At 34.4% G+C, this 20,541-nt stretch overlaps 1 protein-coding gene across 12 annotated transcripts in view; it reads left to right on the top strand.

Moving 5' to 3' along the window:
- Scaf8 (SR-related CTD associated factor 8) overlaps positions 1-20,541 on the top strand; it is a 282,467-nt gene that overhangs the window by 76,602 nt on the left and 185,324 nt on the right. For 6 of the 12 annotated variants that reach the window (XR_013424749.1, XR_013424741.1, XR_013424744.1 and 3 more), the window contains 2 exons: positions 2,283-2,501; positions 3,352-4,825. Coding sequence is in view for 3 of the 12 variants with exons in the window: in XM_078018851.1 (XP_077874977.1) it covers positions 2,283-2,501; positions 3,352-4,811 (1,679 nt within the window). In the remaining 9 variants the exon portion in view is untranslated. Of the gene's footprint in view, positions 1-2,282; positions 2,502-3,351; positions 5,480-12,084; positions 14,403-15,426; positions 15,549-20,541 lie in introns of those variants that run through there. The other 6 variants (XR_013424742.1, XR_013424745.1, XR_013424746.1 and 3 more) reach the window with 3 other exon arrangements.

Raw genomic sequence — 20,541 nt, 5'->3', positions numbered from 1 at the left:
TCTTCCTTTTTTTTTTTTTTTTTTGATTGCTTTCTCAGTGTTTATGGATTAAAAGACTTTCTTCCAATCACTTGCATGTATTGTTCTTCATGATGTTCAGATTGCTTCATCTTTGAACAATTTGGAGAACCTATGTGTTGCTTCTTTGTTAAGATGATTGCATTAGTTTTTCAAGGCCTTTTTTTGGCCCATTGTGTCCCTGACTGATTTTGTGTTTTTCCTGCTCTAGTTCAAGAATCCATCGTTTCTCCAAATGGGATATAGTATTTAGAGGTCACAATTGGGGTATAAGATTTTCATTCTGCTTTTGCGATTTCTTTGGGCATAGGAATTTTCAGTGTATAAAACTAGACAGTATATGTTTTGAAAAGGAAAAAAAAATATGAACATACACTGTAAAACAAATTTGACTTTATAGAACTTTTTTTTACTTAGCTACTTTGATTTTTAAATTTATATTCTACTGAAAACATTAACTTGATTACTTATTTTCATTCTTATAATTAAAACCTGCACACCCAATACACAATAGTTTTTTGTGAAAAGGCCAGGGTTAGTGCTAAGAAGCATTCTGGATGAAACTTAACATTTCTCCACTGATATCTTTATCCTCAGAATATGTATTTATTGAAAATGTATGATCAAGTTGCCCTTAACCTACAGTCACCTGAAAACATAATTTGCTCTTTGTAGTGGTGGCACCAGCTTCATGTGTGAATTTTTCATTTTTTTGACATTTTCATAGAATAGGCACCCCAGCCTACCTGGTTTTCTTTACTAGAATAAACATTTCAAAAGGAAAACAAGAACTGAAATGTAAATTATTACAGACATTTATTACCTTTAATTTCTTAGTCTTTTTCCTATTTTTGGACATTTCAGAAATGTTAAATATGCCCTTTTATTCATTTTTATTGCTTTCATGTGTTTTCCCTGTAGCTGTTCTTTAATCTTCTAAACAAACCTTTAGTAATTTGGGTCAAGCTTATCTCAAAAATTAGACCTGAAAAGGCCCATATTACAAGAGAATATATATGCTAAATAGAGGTCTTAACTTTGGATATCTAATGCATTTTCTTAATATTCTTTTTTGTTTGTTCTTGTGTATACATGACAATAGAGTGTATTTTGTCATACTATACCTACATGGAGTATAACTTCCCATTTTTGTGGTTGTACATGATGTTGAGTTTCACCTGTCTTGTATTTATATATAAACATAGGAATGTTCTGTCCGGTTCATTCTACTGTCTTCCCATTACCCTCTCTTCACTTTATTTCCTTTTGTCTAATCCAGTATTTTCTTAGGATTCTTAAATGAATTCTTCTTTCAGTGTTTAGGCCACATTAGAATTTTTCCTTTTTAATATTCTTGGTTAATTAGGAATAATTATTTATTTCAGAAAATTAGTTTAAGTGTGCAGAAGTTATTTCTGAATTTACACAAATTATGCTAGATCCTGCCTCCTAATTATTCCTAGTTTATTAGTTTGGAAAATCTGGAATTGATTAATAGAAAGATGTTCTGGTGTGCTCCAGATTGCTTGCACACTGTCTCATTTTTAATAATTCCTGTTGCCTGATCATAGGGGTTTTAATCTGTATTTTACTGCTCTCTTATGTGCTAACAGTTTGTCCTGGTAACTCTAGAGTCAAATGTGAGGAAAAATATTTCCTAAAGTCTCCAAATATGATTTCAAAATCATAGTTGTGTAGTTAACATTCCTCTAGTTCTGCTTTTTAACATACAGATGACATTTGGTCTTGAGAATTTTTCTATCACTTCTTTAAAACATGGTTTCAATAGCTTTGTATTTGTAGTCCATCTCATCTGTATTTCTAATTTCATTTGAAAAAAGGTAGTGAATGTAAGAATGTACCTTGTAGGTTCAAGGAGAATGGGCAGGTTTTCATTCTGATGCTAATCATTTGTCTGTGTTAATCATTTCTGTATATTTTGCTTTTCTGGCTAGTGTCTTTGGAAAAGTAATTTTTTGTATTCCTGGAATTTTCTTTAGTCCTGGTTCTTGCTTTACTAAACACTTCTGTTAAAAAAAAATACTTCTTATACCTGTTGGTGTTCCCTATTTTTAAAAGTAAAGTTTTGTAAATATGCCTTAGTCTCTTCATGATATTTCATTGGTCCTTTTGAGCATTATTTATTATATAATGTCCTTAGTAATAAAGATGCCATAAAGTGAATCATTCAAGCAGCCAGAAAATGTAGCTCATGAATTCATTAGCTAATAAATCTGAGATAACATTATTCTCTCTTTAAACAGCCTTAGTGCAACCACCACTGTCCATGACCCCTGAAGCTGTGAAGGATGTTGGATTTGGTAGTCTTGTTTTACCAGGTGGTCCAGTTGCCAGCAGTCTTGCTACTTCTGCTCTACCAGCTGGAAATGTTTTTAATCCTCCACCTAAACAAGCAGAGCCTGAAGAAAAAGTACCTCATCTTTTAGAACACCAGATTTCTTCTGGTGAAAACAGCAGATCAGGTAAAAAATAAATAAAATAAATCTCTAGAAATGCTATTAAATCTTTATGTATTTCTTTATGTATTGATATTTAATTCTGGGGTGGCATGCATTTGCACAGATGTTGAAATATTGTAATTTTCAGAGAGAGAGAGATCACTATATCCTAGCGACTTTGATTTTTTAAATGACATTTTACTCAGAATAATGTAGATTTCGGTTCCCTTGCACCTTTTTGGCCTGCCTCAGTGGATTATTATGAAAATAAAGCTGCACAGAACCTGTATGTTTATAAGAAAATGAAATGAGCAAGTATTAGGTATGAATAACTTCTACCAATCCTGGATATTATCCAGTTAGATCTGGATGATAAATATGGTGTTGGAAAGCATTTAAGTTCTTTTGTTATGGCTGTGCTATTGGTATATTAAAAATTATGTTTTAAAAAGGCTTTCCATTAAAGGTAAGTGAATCAGTGTAAAGTTTTATAGAACAGTCCCACTTAAGTTTTAATATTTAAATTTCACTTTGTATAATTTTAATAATTTAAAAAAAATTTAATATGTATTTTTTAGTTATAGTTGGACACAATACCTTTATTTATTTTTATGTGGTGCTAAGGATTGAACTCAGGGCCTTGCACGTGCTAGGCGAGCTCTCTACCTCTAAGCCAAAACCCCAGCCCCAATTTTAATAATTTAAACTCAATTTTTATTTAGTGTTTAGTATAGCTTGATTTTTGCGGATACAAGTAACTGATTAACTCCAGCTAATTACTGGAAATTATAGAATTAATAATGTATAAGTGAAGTTTCCTTTTCATGCCAGAATAACTATTATTTTGAATTATTTCTCCTCTTTCCGCTTTTAGTGATTCCGAATGATATTTCAAGTAATGCTGCAATTTTAGGAGCACAGCCGCCTAATGTGACAAGCAATTCTGGAATTTTGGGAGTCCAAAGACCAAATGTATCAAGTAATTCTGAAATTCTTGGAGTCCGGCCATCTAATGTTTCCAGTAGTTCTGGGATTATTGGAGCTCAACCACCAAATATTCTAAATAACTCTGGAATTTTGGGAATACAGCCACCGAATGTGTCAAATAGTTCTGGACTTTTGGGAGTGCTACCCCCAAATATGCCGAATAATTCTGGACTTGTAGGAGTACAGCCACCAAATGTTACAAATACTTCTGGACTTTTGGGAACACAGCCACCTGCTGGACCTCAAAATTTACCCCCTTTAAATATCCCAAGTCAAAGGATGCCTGCAATGCCAATATTAGACATTCGTCCAGGACTAATACCACAGGCCCCTGGACCAAGATTCCCTTTAATACAACCTGGAATTCCACCCCAACGTGGAATCCCTCCCCCATCGGTACTTGATTCAGCTCTTCATCCACCACCCCGTGGACCTTTTCCTCCAGGAGACATTTTTAGTCAGCCAGAAAGACCTTTTCTAGCTCCTGGAAGACAAAGTGTAGAAAATGTTATTAACCCAGAAAAAAGGATACCGCTTGGGAGTGATAACATTCAACAGGAAGGAGATAGAGATTACCGGTTTCCTCCCATAGAAACCAGGGAGAGCATTAGTAGACCTCCCCCAGTGGATGTTAGGGATGTGGTTGGGCGGCCTATAGATCCAAGAGAAGGTCCTGGAAGGCCTCCATTAGACGGTAGGGATCATTTTGGAAGACCTCCTGTAGATATCAGAGAGAATCTTGTGAGGCCAGGTATAGATCATCTTGGTCGAAGAGACCACTTTGGCTTTACTCCAGAGAAGCCCTGGGGGCATAGAGGAGATTTTGATGAGAGAGAGCACCGGGTTCTCCCTGTCTATGGTGGTCCAAAAGGATTACATGATGAAAGAGGTAGATTTCGGGCTGGAAGCTACCGATTTGATCCTAGAAGTGGTCCTTGGAACAGAGGATTTGGACAAGAAGTTCACAGAGATTTTGATGACCGCAGAAGACCCTGGGAAAGGCAGAGGGATAGGGATGACAGAGATTTTGATTTCTGCAGAGAAATGAATGGAAATCGTCTTGGACGAGATAGAATTCAAAACACTTGGGTCCCCCCTCCTCACGCTCGGGTTTTTGATTATTTTGAAGGGGCCACTTCTCAACGAAAAGGTGATAATGTGCCTCAGGTTAATGGTGAAAATACAGAGAGACATGCTCAACCACCGCCTTTACCAGTACAGAATGATCCTGAACTTTATGAAAAACTGACGTCTTCAAGTGACATAAACAAGGAGAAGAGTGACACAGTTGCTGATATAGAAAGTGAACCAGTGGTGGTAGAAAGCACAGAAACTGAGGGGACATAATCATCACTCAGTAGGTAAAAGATACCTTTTGTAAAGTTGTCATCTCTCTGTAATAGATTAATGGCTGACTGGACCATAGTTGTTCACTTTTGTCTGCCAGAATTAAGTTAATCTGATGTTCATGTTCACCTTTCTCTTAAAATAATTGTACAACTGACTTGTATAGACATTGTTCTTAATATGAACATGATAGGTAAACTTTTTTTTTATTTTTCTGATAAAATATAAATGTTGCCCCAGATTCTTTTAACGTCAAGGAAACGAATAACAGCTTGTCAGAGACTTCCTATGGAAGAAAGAATTTTTTAGATACTATCAGTAGGTTGGATATGGTAATAGATATATTTCAAAATAGCAAGTGGTGGTATATCTTATCCATATCTCTAGGCTGCTGCAGCATTTTAAGGTAGTAGACAAAGCTGTGATATTTTATGCAAAGACTGGCTCTAGATATTTGAGGAGCATACTACAGAGATTTTAAAAAGTGATTTTGTAAAATCTACACTATGGTCTCTGTTACTCCAAAGTAAGTGTGTGTGATTTGTTCCTCATACTGCAGTGAGTAAAAGAAAAAAAAAAAAAGTAAACAACAACATAAATATTAAAGTACGTTTCAATGTTGGGTGAATTTTGTTTTTAGATGCCAATAAAACTTATTTGTTTGATAACAGTGTTCTAGGAATTGTATTTTTTTAACCTACAAATTCTTAAGACTCTGAATCATTAGAAGCATGTGCTTAGTTGTGAAAATTTTCTATTATTCTTATAACAACATCAAAGAACTGTGTGGTAGAAAAAGCATTTACTTTGTTATTAAAATCATGCAGTCTCATATAGTATGTATGCAACATCCATGTATGTTTACTGTGTAAGTCATAGTTTTTTTCTTTTTCTCTGTATGTTGGTCTTCATGTACATACAGAGAAAGTGAAGAAGAGTTTAGGTAATGAAACGTTTTTTAAAATCTGATAGAAAATTGGAAAAGTTTGGCAAATTTGCTCATAGTTACAGCTTATTGTTTTTAGTCTTTATGAAGATAAAATAAGAAGTATTATAAAGAAATACAGTGGCAGGGTGGCAGTTCTTTTTTAACATAGCTAAGTGAAGCCAGATTTAGCTTGGAGCCATATTTCACATAAATGCTTGCATTGCTTTGTTTCACACTGTATTTGGTATTCTGCATAGTTTAGTAGTAGCACTAAAGACTTTCTTAATTCATGTGCCTGACATGAATTACTTAATTGAACAAAATGTATGTATATATAGATAGATATAGTGGTGTTGGTGGACTTTTAAGATACTAATTTGTATACCAAAACAAAGTGTCCATCATATGTTTGGTAGGCTCTGGGTAACACTTTTGGGATTAGCCTCCCAGGTAAACTGAACAGGAGAAAAATTTGGGGTTAGTTTCCTGTTTGGTTTTGCTTTTATGTTTCATTTATTTGCTATTTATATTCTTTTGGGTTTTTCATATATAGTATATACATATTTAAAAACCCTTTGATGTTTTTTAGTTAGTTTTTAATGGAAGGCTTTCATTTGGTTCTATGAATAGTCATTTTCTTTGCTGTGCATTTTGAACAACTATTTCCTTATCAAAAGTACTTAAAATATGTTTGTCAAGCCTTCAAAAATGATAGAGCACACCAGCCATTAAAATTGGATTGGTTTTCCTTACCTCTGATTAATCTAGAGATGCATAAGATAACTTTAAGATTTCTGGCCAAAAATAAAATCTCTTTTTTACAAGGTGTCTTGACTAGAGATAGTACATTATCTATTTTACTTTCTGAAAAAGTAGGTGAGAGTAGAAATGTTTAAATACTGTTTACTTTGTTTATTTCCATGGTAATTAAGTGAATAATTTGGAGTTAGTTCGAGATAATTTCCTTAGGGTAGTGAGGAAGAACTACGACATTGGTGCAAAGTTTTAATGTTAGAAGACATTGGCCTGGTCCTTAAGGAAATAATATTGAGTGGAATTTGTTTTCAACTACTTTAGTTGTGTTTACCATGATTAAAATTAAGTGATATTGAGTTGAATTAAGTAATTATGAAAAATGTGAAGCTTCCTAGTGTTTATGGATCCCAGACTTTTCATCACTGTTACACCTCCATGTAGGAACTTGAAAACAAAATAAGTTCAAGTGTTAAGCTGGTTTGAAGGTTCTGAAGGTGAAAGTTACCTAGTCAGTTGCCAGTACTATATCTTGAAACCAACCTAGGAAATGTTTGAAAATGCTCTTTTTAAATAGCTAGAAGGAAATTATGATCTGCTTCTTTTGCTCACAGTTCTTTCACAAGAATGCTAACTATTAGAAGACTGTTCGGAGTAACATAGCTATTTTAATAACAGTGGTTTCAGGTGCTGCAGGAAGTAACTACTTTAGATCCTGAATTATGTAGTGGTGGTTTGTTCTGTGCCGGGGATGAGACTAGGGTTTGTGCCTGCTAACCTTGCATTCTAGCACTGAGCAACGCCCCTAGCCCCACATAGCATTTTAATATGTGACATGTTAGAGTGATGTGACTTTGTCAGTATTAGTAAACCAAGTAGGTAGTTTTAAAATATTTTAATGTCTCTAAACATTTCGTTAAACACGGGCTTCTCTACTTAGCTTAAATGTATATACTGTATTTGATCTTTCATACTGTAAATAGAAATAGCAATGTTGTCTTTATCTGCATCATATTATGGGTACAAGCTCTGTTCTAATTTTGTTTCAATATGGGGGTGGAGAAATACTTTGAAAGATAGTAGTAGTATGAAATTATTCCTTTAAAACTTTGAAAGTGGCCTGATATATTTCATTGATAAAATCTATTTATTATTTAAGCGATTGTATTCTTACCAAAGCAGTGAATTTAGTCACTTCGTTAAATTTGCCATTTTTACTTTTATATAAAAGGTTATATTTTATAGAACCACACATTTAGAACTTTTTGAGGGCAGTGGTTTTACATTTAAAAAGAAGCTACCTTTTTTAATTTGGAAAAGTGCTTTGTATTTCATTGGAAGCACCATTTGGAAACAGAAATTGCTTTTGATAAGACATGCCAGTAATTGTAAAATTCATCACTAATTCAAAGATGTTGTATAAAAAGAATGATGGTATCAAATAAATCTAATTTATTATTGAAATAGACATTCAATAGTGAGAATGTATGAGTATTACTATTATTAAATGAATTTGGGTAAATTTCCTACCCATTTAAACTTTCATACACACATCCATACTATTAAGTGATTTAGAGAATATTTTAGTGTTTTTCCTCACTGCATGTATTTTAGATGGGTACAGCCTTGAATGACAGGAAATTTTATATTCAATTAAAACTAATTGGATATACCTTGTGTGCCTTCATATTAGTAGAGTAGTATTTATTGGGTGCTATATTAAAAGTGGCCTTTTGACTTTCAAAGAAAAAAGACTAACATTTTTCTCTTTTTAAATATTTTATCTGCCTATTACAGAAAGGAAAACAAGTACCCATTCACTGCTAAGATAGGAAAAATAAAACATTGAATTATCTTTTGTTTTTAAAAGGACACAATACTTTTATATAGTTTTTATGTGACACTGAGGATTGAACCCAGTGCTTCACATGTGCTAGGCAAGTGCTCTACCACTGAGCCACAACCCAGTCCTTGAATTATATTAAGTAATCATAGATGCTGCAGTGCGGCAGAGAATTACAAATGTTTCCTTAATTGTTACTGATGTGGTTTTATATAAAGCATCTTTTAAACTAAAGTTGTAGGAACTAAAATTTTCATTTTTCACTTCTAAAGTAAAAAGATTTGGTTATTGTCATTTTTAATACCAAAAATGATACTTTGATCCAACGAAACTGCTGAAGCTAGAAAAAGATAGCTTTCTTTTGGTGCATGTAGGGGTCATACTTTAAGTAAGGACACTCATATTGAAAGCAGTTTGAAGTGGGCTTTCTCTGTGATTCTCAACAACGTATGACAGACTCATTTGTGGAATTTTTTGAATATTGGGCAGAAGCCAGTTATCACAGACTCTTCTGTGGTAACATTACAAATATAAATTATATACATGTGCACATTTTTAGGGTGTATTTTTTTTAAGCTCACCACATACTGCCATTTTAGATATATTAAAATAAGTAAATATTTATTATAAAATTTTTAAAAATTAAAATATTTTGGTTATATAGAATTATTTTTGTGTTAACAGTTAATTGTGGCAATTGATGTTGACAGGTCACTTATAGATGGTTAAAATTTAAACATTAATGAACTACTATATCAAGAAGAGGAAGGAAACTTATGAGATAGGTTTGTACGAAGTGCTTTTTTGACTCAAGTGGACCTGTTTCATAGAATACCTCAGAGAAAGTTTTGATTAGAAGTAAAAGCAAGTTTGGGGGCAAAATTGTGAGAGTTAAGATTTATCAGGGACCAAGAAGTAGTATTATTAATTAGACTACTTCAGTGTAAGTTGCATATCAAAAACTAATGCAAATCAGGTTGTTAGTTCGTGTGGAAGATTTGCTCATTTTTCTTCCCTCCACTTAATTTCCTCCCTTTTCATCAAGCTCTTCATCCCTTGTAGACACTTAAGATTACTCTGCCTTGTTGTAAAAATTATTCAAGATACAGAACAAAAGACTGTACATGCATGTGTGCATGTGTAGTATATAAACAAAGAGAAAGGTGCTAGTGGACTAACTTTTTATTGTATTAAAGATGTTAGATGCTTCAGATAGTAAATTGAGAGTACTTTTGCATGAAGCTTAATAGATAGTTAAAATTGAGTATACAGTTGTCTCTTGTGTTCACAGGGAATTGATCCCAGGACAGTGCCTTCAGATACCAAAATCTGCAGATTCCCAATCTCTTATATAAAATGGCATTTTATTTGCATACCATCTTTGCATATCCTCCCATAGTCTTTAAGTCTTTCTAGATTACTTCTAATACCTAACACAACATAAATGCTGGGTATTTAGTTATTATACCTGAAGTTGTTTGAATCTGTACTTGTGGGACCTATGGATACAGAATGCTGATTGTAACACTTGTAACACTTTCTATGTTCTTTGTCTCTTCATTCCCCCACCTATCACTTTTGTTTTGCTGTCTTTCTCAGAATTAGGTTCCCAAATCCTAACTATAGCACTCAGTGCCCTTTTTGATTAATCATTATAGGTAGAGATCAATTAATTTGTTAATTGCATTGAAAATAGTTTGCTGGTCCTTTACTGGGTGATTTTTAAGGTTATTTCCAGCATTTAAATACCTTGAGCTTATGAAATAAATTTTTTCTTCTGTAAATGACCAGTTGAAGAAAATTAAGGGAAACAGAAAGAAAAAAATAACTATTGGAAGAGTTAAGATAAGAAGCCTTTTTTTGCCCTTGGTTTTTTTAAAACTAGCTTGAGCAATTGCTAGCTATATGTCTTTGGACAAGTTTCCAAACACTAATCGTTATTTTTTAATAGCTAGTCTGTAGAGTCACAATTTTTATTAGTAAAGATAATAGTAGCTAATATTTAGTCAACATACACTATATGACAGGAACTGGCATAATTGTTTTATTTATATAATAATACTCATGACCATACTGTGAGGTAGTTATTATTTTATGATCATTTTACTTAAGAGAAATCTAAGTCTCAGATTTAAGTAACTTCCCAAACTCTTATAACTTGTAAATATTCAAGTACAGCTTGAAACCCTGTTGTACCAGATTTAGAAACTAGAGTGTACCACCTCACAAAGTACCTGACATGTGGCTGAGGCTTGCCACATAGTAGTTCCACAGAAAAATATAAACAGCCCACCCAGGCTTATCCTTACAAATTTATGGCTGCATTGAAACACTGAAGTTCTGTTTTCATTGTTACAGGTGTGCATCATGTTATCTTTCCTATCAGGAAATACTCATGCTAGATTCTATTTTCATGATTTTTTTAATGTTATGCCATGCCATTATATTTTGAACTTTCTCAGTAACTATTTTGGAGGTATGTTTATGTCGACTCAAGTTCGTAAGGTTTCTTTTGAAAACACTTTCCCACAATTAAATAAAATTTCAAAACCCTTCTTTTGCCCTTTGAAATGCTTTGTGAAGCATTAGTGGTTGCTTGCAAATGTATATTTCAGAATGTGCTTTAGGTGTCTGTTTTATAAAATTTAACATATGTTGTCTGTATAACTAAAACTTAGTGCTTTCTTGTGCATAAAACTAGGTTAGGAGTACTCCATTGACTTCAATTAAATGTGTGAAGTTACCTTTATAGCATTTAATGTTGGTGTTTTCTGCCATTAGTTTGCAGTTGTTTTACCTTATTAGAAAATATAATTTGGTTTTAGGTTTTCTTTAAGTCATTAAACTTAGATTCATATAAGTTATAATCCAAAGCATGTCATGGTGCTGGCCTTTGATGCCTTGAGCCAATGATTCTGAACATTGTGGCCATGTCACTACGCAGTGTACACCTCAGGGGGACATGCTTATTAAATTTATGGATAAACTTGATATTTCTGCTAATCTTGTCAAAGTTTATTATTTGCTTGTTATATAAAATAAAATGTTGGATAATAAGTGTATTCATGATGAAAAAATACTTCAAGTATTTGTTTACAATCAGAATTCTTGTATTAAACTAATTTTGGAAGTATAAAGGATAGCTGCTATTTAAGAATAGACCTTCCCTGCTGTGGTTAATTGCTCTCAGCCCATTAGATAGTAGAGGGTAGAATTTAATACATCACTGTGGTTAGACTGAGGTAAGGACTCATTGTTTTTCAGTGGCAAAAACATCAAGAGCCCTATCTAGGACAGTATTTTTAAGAAAGCTTATTTAATAATATTTTAATTGTAGACCTTTTTTTGAGTATATTACTTTCTGAATTGCTAGCCCAGTAGTCCATGATTGTAAATTAAAATGCATTCTCATTACGACAGAGAAGGGTTTGTGGAGAGATCAACATTTTAAACTCTTTGTAGCAGGCATTCTGCATAATTTCTTGCTTTTCAGAAAACCTCTTTGGTAGGCTTTGCTGTCTCTTCTTTACAGATGAAGAAGCAAACTCAGAGGTGTCCGTGATCCACAGCTCTTGATTCACACAGGAGCTCTGATCAGGTTTTTCTGACTTCAGAGCTATGCTTTACTTGAGATGCTCTTTCAGGAAGGTAGATGTTAATGTATGATCTGTTCGATTACTATCTTGGGAATGCTGAAACAGCACAAAAAATTGGGTAGCTTAACACAACAGGAATTTATTCTCTCACAGTTCTAGAGACTTAAGAATCCGAAATCAAGGTGTCAGCTGAGCCCTGCTCTCTCTGAAGGCTGTAGAGAAGAATCCTTCCTTGCCTCTTCCAAACTTCCGGCTGCTGTCAACCAACCTTGGTGTCATAGATAAACCACTCCAGCATCTGCCTTCATCGTCATTTGGCCGTCTTTCTTCGCTTGCCTTCTTCATCTTTCCTCCGTGCATGTCTGTGTCCAAGTTTTCCTCTTCTTAAGAGGCTATCGGTTATATTGAGTTAAAAGCCCATCCTAGTTAACTAATTGTATCTACAACAACCCTGTTTCTAAATAAAACATGCCTTCTGAGGTACTTGGAGTAAGGACTTCTACTTATATTTTGAGAGGAAAAAGCTGCCCATAATAACCTATGAATAAATGGTATAACCGCCTTAGGATCTGAATAAATTGACCTGAACATCTTCAAACAGAGTGGAAGGAGGAGGTACATTTTAGAATGACAAAGCTAAATCTTTTATAGAGCTTCAGTTTTAAATTAGTTTTGGTGTTACAACAACCAAATTTAAATTAAAAAAATAAAAATTATAAACCTTGAGACATAATAGGCAGCACTGCCTACTTCTTAGATGAATTTGTGATGTCTGTACTTTGATGTTTCTTTGTGAATAATTTTTTTTTCAAAGGAAATTCAGTATATTCACATTATATAAAGTAAATCTGGTTAATGCGAGTTATTCTTCCATTAAAAAGTACATACATAATGAGCCAGGGGTGTAGCTCAGGGCCAGAGTACTTGCCTAACATGCAAATTCAGTCCCCAGCCCCACCACCAAAAAAAGAAAAAAATGCTGGTGCATAAAGCTGGATGTTTCTAAGACTTCATTCAGTCCAGCTGCTCTAAAATGTGTGGTGCTGGGTCTCTCCATTTTACTTCTGTATGTCATGATTTTGAAAAAAAAAAACTGACAATCCTGGCACAGTGACATATACCTGTAATCTCAGCAAGGCTGAGGCAGAAGGAACTCAAGTTTGAGGCCAGGCTCAGCAGTTTAGCACCGTATTTAAATAAAAGGCTGGGGACAGTGCAAGTAGCTGAGTGCCCTGCGTTCAATCCCCTGGACCACAAACAACAAAAACAATGTCAGTATTTTCAGTTTTTTCTGATCCTTAAAAGATTCTCTTTAGAGTTACATAGGGATCACTTTGATATTCCATTGGTGTATCACAGAAGAGTTTTTTGTTTACCAGATTTTTCAATGTTTTATATGTGTATAACCTTAATACATTTATTTATTTTTTCATAGAATTTACTAGCAAAATCCAGTGAAGTAAAAACAGCTTTGTGTCTGACTGAAATCCAAGATATATGTGTTCTTCCTAAATAGGTGTCTTTAATAACACCTATAACTTTTACAGTAATTTGAATTGAGATTTCTCCTGGGTATTTGAAGAGCACTGTACCTACGCACAGTGCTTGGCACTTAGTACCATATAGGTGTCTATTATGGCCAGTAAAGACATTGAGAATGTACAAGTCATATTTTTTTTTATTTTTTTTAATATTTATTTTTTAGTTTTCGGTGGACACAACATCTTTGTTTGTATGTGGTGCTGAGGATCGAACCCGGGCCGCACGCATGCCAGGCGAGCACGCTACTGCTTGAGCCACATCCCCAGCCCTACAAGTCATATTAGTGTCCTGTATTAATTGCAAATAATTAAGGTGCAGATCATGAATATTAGAACCCAAAGTATGTTGAGCTGGGGGGGGGGTGGAGTTACAGGTTTCTACAAGCTTTTTGACCTTGAACTTGGGATCTTCCTGCTTGAAGGCAGTTACAGCTGTGGGCAGGCATCCCACTCTCCCAAGTGGTGGACTATCATGGAGAGACTGCTGAGATCTCATTGCAGAAAGAGTGATGAGAAAACTTCCTTTGGTTAATTGTTTAAATATGTGTAGAAAGTAACAATTTAGTGGGTTACATAGTTTTATTGTTTTTTTGGGTACTGGGGATTGAACCCAGGGTGCTTACCCACTAAGCCACATCCCCAGTCTTTTTTTTTTTTTTTTTTCCTCACTAAGTTGCTTAGGGCTTCACCAAATTCCTGAGGTTGAAATTCCTGAGGTTTGCTTTGAACTCAATCCTCCTGCCTCAGCCTCCTGAATCACTGGGATTGTAGGTGTATGCCACTGATGGTTTTTTTATGAATGAAATAGAAAATAAAGATTTTCAAGTATGCTTTTTTCCTGATTATTTTTTTAAAAAGAGACTTTTCCCATAATTATGTTAATGCTGAAGTTGTTAATCATTGAAATAAAATAACCACTTCCTTAAATTACCTCTGACTCAATCTATTGTATGGAAACCACATTTAGAGAAATCATTTAAAAGTGTTTTCATTGCCTCCTCTTATCATACAGAGATATTGAAAAGCATATTTAGAGGCAGTTTATCCCAAAGTAAAATTTTCAGAAAACTTCGTAGATTTTTCATTTCTTTATGATTGTTTTTGAATATTCACAGGAATCATAGTAAAGATCTTGGACCTACTGGAAGTTACAAAATCCTACAATAGTGATCACTGTCTGTACTTTTAATTATTTTATCAGAGCTTTATAAAAAGAAAAACAGCTGGATTCTTCAGGGTAGGGGATATTGTAAAAATGTTATCTTCAGATATTAAGTCAAATTTGAAGTGGAGCAGTCCCTTAAAGAACTGCTACAGGCTCTAATTTTTCTTTGCTACATTGGTTATTTTAAGTTTATATGTTGGAATAAAGCTATAGATGGAGGACTAAATGGAAAGAATTAAGTGCATAATTTACCTGCTCAGAATTCATAATTCAAAACTTTTATACTCTGGGCAAGGAAAATCTATAATGAACAGTTTAATCAGTGTAGAGTGAGAGGAATTTCTTAGAATCAGTTTTCAAAGGGCTTGCTTATTCCCCAAACAGTTGTTTGGCTGATGGTTAGAGAAAGGTATATGGGAATGTTCATGAATTAAGAGACAACTCTGATGGAGGATCTTCTGTGGCAAAACTGTCAAACTATGGGAGTGAAGACTAGCTTTTTAGGCTCAGCCACAGTGGCACATGCCTGTTATCTCAGCAGTACTCTAGTGATCCAAAGGTTGTGGACAAGTTTGGCCCGGGTTCTTATCTAAACCTCCATATATCAGAAGTGATTTTATTAGTATAACCAAGTCTTGTACAATTATGATTTCTAGTTCTAGAAGATTGAATGAGATAACACTTGTGATTTGTTATTAAGTCCTTTCAGGTAGTTTTTTTTTATTGTTGTTGTTGTTGTTTTCCTTTTGTTCTAAATAGTTTAGACCACTCCTCGTTCCTTTTTTGTAGCTTCAAATTGCTTGTCTGGTGGATAAAGTGATTATGGAGCCCTACCTTTTGTTGGTTGGTGTCAAATACCCACTCAGGCATGGAGCACAGAGCATTTATTCTGGCTGGGTATGGTTGAGCAGGTAAATACTTTCCTATTGCTCATTGAGTATCTTTGATTCTGTCTTGGCCCTTTATATTTTTAGTTTAACATTTCTAAATAGTTTCTAATAATCTAATGTAACTCATAATGGAAATGTGTCTGTATGTACACATATTTTTTCATTTCTTTATGCTTGTCCCTTGAATATTCATGGGAATCATACAGAACAAGTATATTTTCTTTCTCTGCATATCTCACATTGGTTTATGAAACTTGTTAGGACTTAGAACTTTGAGGCCTGATATTTTCTAATCAGGGCCAACTTAGTTTTCATTAGATATATGGCTGCTTTAAATGCTCCAGTAACCAGAAATGAAGACTACATGTGCACTAAGCATAGAGAAGGAGAACAAACAAGAACCGAGTGTAATTTTCAATGTAGTGGTACTACTGATAACTACGTTGTAAAGCATTAGCTTTAAATTACTTTTGAGTCATTGATTAATCTGATTTATTATAACCTACCAGTGGTCTTTAAAATTAGTGTCTAGTACCAGGCACAGTGGCACATGCCTGTTGTCTCAGCAGCAGAAGGATCACAAATTTGAGGTTAGCCTCAGCAACTTAGCAAGATCCTAATAAACTTAGCAATATCCCATCTCAAAATAAACAGTAAAAAGAGCTGGGGAAGTAATGTAATATAGCTCAGTGGTAAAGCACCCCTGGGTTCAGTCACCACTACTCCTCACCCACCACCTTCCATTGTTGTGTAGCTATGTAGTGCTTTGAATAGCATCAGAACTGTGGTTCATTTTGTGGATTAACTTTAATTTGCTTGTTTGCTTCCATTTTTTTTTTCTTTCTCCCCCCACCCCTTATTGGAAGACAGTCTCAGTTGCCCAGGCTGACCTTAAACTTGGGATCTTCCTGCTTGAAGGCTCCTGAGTCACTCAGATTATAGGCATGTGCCACTGCACCCAGCTGCCTCAACTTCTTTCTTTGAACCAGTTAATTCAAAGAGTTGAGAGATTAACTGAGGCTGTCCAAGACTTCTGAGAAAGGACAGAGCTATGAGGATGGGTGAGAGCCATGCCACAGTGGACAGACATACAGCCTGATGGTGGCCTTGAATCATTTTATAGCCTCATATTCAAGAACAAATCTTTCTTCTATTTTTAAAAATTTTTTTGGAAAAGCCTATTTTATGGCTATTCTAGGAAATAATCTAGAAATTATTAATCACTATTTTTAGATTTTTGCCAAACTGATGAATATAAAGTGAAGTATTTAATTTCAGTGAGCTAGTGTGGGTAAGGTTGATTCATGAGAAAAGATAATATGGTTGGCTTCATATATAAAGAATATGAAGCAGAAGACTTCTTGGGATGATAAATAAAAAATAAAGAAATTTTAGCTCTAGGCATTTATTGGGTTTGGGGATTAACCTGGGAAGGAAACCTCTTCAGTGCTCCTGACCACGCTGCCCGTGCATTCCTTTGGGTCCTCTGCTACAGCTTATTCTAGAAAATGAGAATTAGTGGCATTCTCAGTAGTTTCCATTCTATACTCTTCTGGTTTCTAGACACAGTATAATAAAACACTGTAATTTGCCTCTGTAACAGAACAGTTGAGTCCCTGACTCTTTCTGGTTTTCCCAAATTGTCTCGCTCTTACAGGTTTCATCTTTTTTTAAAGAATCTTTGAAGGCTGAAGGGAGGAACTTGAGAGAACTGTTTTCCTGTGGTTGCACAATGGGAAGAACCCAGAGCCTAGGGAAAGTTGACTTTGTAATACCCGTAGGACTAGGATTTCTTATTTTCTTGGCTACAACATTCTAATTTTAGTGAAAAAAATGCACAGTGTGCTGACATTTTCTCTCCCCCCCAAGAGATACATGTACCTTACCCCCTTAACTGTAGCTATTTACCATGAATCTATCCCAGGACTCTCCACTCCTAAGCCCAGAGTCTTCTATATTTCTCCAGGCAACCATTATAAATTACAGTTTTCACATTAGATCTGGAACCTATTCTTCATTCTTGGTCCTGGAACATTTTGCCATGTAACACTATGTGCTTAATTTATTTCAGTGACCTCCTTGGTTTGTCATGTACAGATTTTAGTTCTTAAGATGATGATGTGTGAATTGTAATATGTTAACTTTGATTTGGGAAACACCATTCTTCCTCACCTTCCACTTGAAATACACTCAAGTAATTAACCACTCAAGTGTTTGTGTTCCTCAGTTCTTTGAAGTATTTTAAAACAAAAATAGCAATACAGTAACATTTATTAGCCCTTAATTTTACAGATGTCACAATGCCCTAATTATTACTCTAGACTTATTTTTATCTCTAGGGAAAAGAATTCATAGTGGAGATGTTAAATAGATTATATCTTTTGCCATTTGTTTTAGAGTGAGTTTAGCCTTATTGAGAAAATAGTTTTAAATTATTATTGGAAAGATTGTAATACATAACCTTTGAAGCCAGTTTGGATAGTAAAACCTTATTTTTAAAAAGTTGAGTAGTTTATCTTCATTGTCCTACTATGGAGGAAGAAATTTTTATAAAGGGACAGAATTGAAAAGAATTTAAAAATAGAATGGAATATTAGGATGGTACTCTTGTATTACTTCCCAGTAAAAATGAAACTAGTGAAAGACTTACCTAAAATTGTTTAAGAAAAGAGAAAGCATTGTTTAGCACCTAAATACAGTCAGGTTCTTTTTAGAATGAAACAGTAAAGCTTTATATTAGGCTTTCATGTTTATGAAATAATGGGCCCAGAGATGAATATCAATTGTGATCCAAATAGGATCATGGAAATTAATGCATATGGCCTTGCCAACTTTTTAATAAGTACCCTTAAAATATTTTGATCCATTTTGTTCATATTAGGAAAAGTGAAAATGGTCTCAATAAATAGTCCACTTTGTAATTTGCCTAAAACCAATTTACTAGAACAGGTCCAGTGAAATCTGATTTGCTTAATGTTTGGCCCTAAAATAAATGATTTAGTAACTTCTGATGATAAATAGACCCAGAGTTGTATTTTTTTTTTTACCCATAGCTTAATACTTAATTTGTTAATTTAATTGATTATGGCTATACTGTTCTTCAGTGAGTATATTCCCTTGCTTGATTTGTGTTCTTAGTTTTTTACAAGTCATATGCAGTTTTCATTTCCTTTGGGGCACTAGAGACTAATGACCTTAGATGGCCCTGATTACTGTGTGAACATGTTGGCCCTTAGGGTTTATACTCACTTGGATGTAGGCCTGGGTATCATTTTATTGTGTGGTTTTGGGTAAAAACTTTTTCTACAATACCCTCTATCTTGGACTGGCATTCGGAGGCCTCAGCCTCAGGTGTGCTAGTCAAATTTGAGTAGTCAGATGCATTTGAATAAGTTTGTACATTGGTTCTTAGAGTACGGAATTTTAGATTTTTTTGTCTGTTAACTAGTAAAGATAGCAGATCTGGAAGTGAATCCAACTTAATTTTCTTCATTTGGAAAAGAACTGGTAACCTCCAAGCTCTAATCTTTCTGTACTCTTTTTCAACTGCAGATGTCTATAGAGCCGCCAAATGTGGCTTCTTTCTGGTAGAAGAACGTCATACTCTTGAATACATACTTATTCTGAGACTTAGTAGCACAGATGAGAATCTTTGCCTCTTATATCTGGGATTGTTGTTTTGGCAAATTTAGTTATGATATTTGTGTCAGGATGCATTTGATCTGAAAGATTGCTAAATGCAAATTCAGGTCTGTGGCTGTGCCTGGAGGTTTTCAATTAAGTTTGTGAATGCAGGGAAAAAAGAATTTCTGGGGTCAAGTTCCATAATATTTTAATAGATATTTTTAGGAGTTTTTTTTTTTTAATGAGTTAATTTCTCTGAGAACACTTTCCTAGGTAATACATCTACTAATAGTGGGAGTATTGTTTCACGTCTAGTCTCTCTGCTTTCATGAGTGCCTCCACTTAAATTGTATTGTGAGTCAGTGCATATTCAGCCGCCTTAGGAAACTCAGGACGGTTGAAACATTTTTTTATAACTTTATTTTTATTATTTATTTTTATGTGATGCTGAGGATAGAACCCTGCCAGGGCCTTGCATGTGCTAGGCGAGCGCTCTACCGCTGAGCCACAACCCCAGCCCTTAAAACACATTTTTAAGAAGACAATTTAGGGGGATGGGGTTGGAGTTCAGTGGTAGAGTGCTTGCCTAGTATGCACGAGGCAATGGGTTCTATCCTCAGCACCACATAAATATAAAATAAAGATATTATGTCAACGTAAAACTAAAAAATAAATATTAAAAAAAAAACAATTTAAAGGATCTGAAGACGTTATAGCAGCATCTTCCAGTCAGTCACTTTTGACAGTGTACAGTAATTAAACTTTCAGAACCCAAGGTGTAAATAAATTTTTCTGTATACTGAGCACAAATGTTAATGTAGACTATTATTACTCAGCAGTATATGAAAATTTAAAAGTGATGCCTAATCTAAAATATCAATGTATTTTAACTTTTTTGTCATAATAAAATTTAAAATGTTGATTTTAATGGATAGGATTTGAAATAAATAAAATGTAGTAGACTTCCTGTTGAAAAGTTTACAAAATTATGATAAAATTGTGTGTTCAGGGTAATTTAAAAAAAAAAAAAAGGTAAATTCAGTTTTTATTGTTAAAACTTGTCCTGGCAAACAAAAACATGGTTCTTCTTAGTATTTTTTCAGGATGACCCTATACCTTAAATTTTTGGAAAGAATATTTTGATAAAGGTTCTTCAGTACAGTCTTTTTATTTTTGGTACCAGAGATTGAACCCAGTGACACTTATCCACTGCTGAGCTGCATCCCCAGCCCTTTTTCTTGTATTTTTTTGTGAGATGGTCTCGCTAAGTTGCTTAGGCCACACTACGTTGCTGAGGCTGGCTTTGAATTCATGATCCTCCTGCTTCAGCCTCGTCAGCTGCTGGCATTGTAGGTGGTACTTGGTTCTAGGTGCATTCTTAGGCTCAAGT

This window comes from Ictidomys tridecemlineatus, chromosome 8 (genome assembly GCF_052094955.1).
Source record: "Ictidomys tridecemlineatus isolate mIctTri1 chromosome 8, mIctTri1.hap1, whole genome shotgun sequence".
Taxonomy (NCBI): Eukaryota; Metazoa; Chordata; class Mammalia; order Rodentia; family Sciuridae; genus Ictidomys; species Ictidomys tridecemlineatus.
The sequence above is the reverse complement of the archived record's forward strand: the minus strand, read 5'-3'. Positions and strand labels throughout refer to the sequence as shown.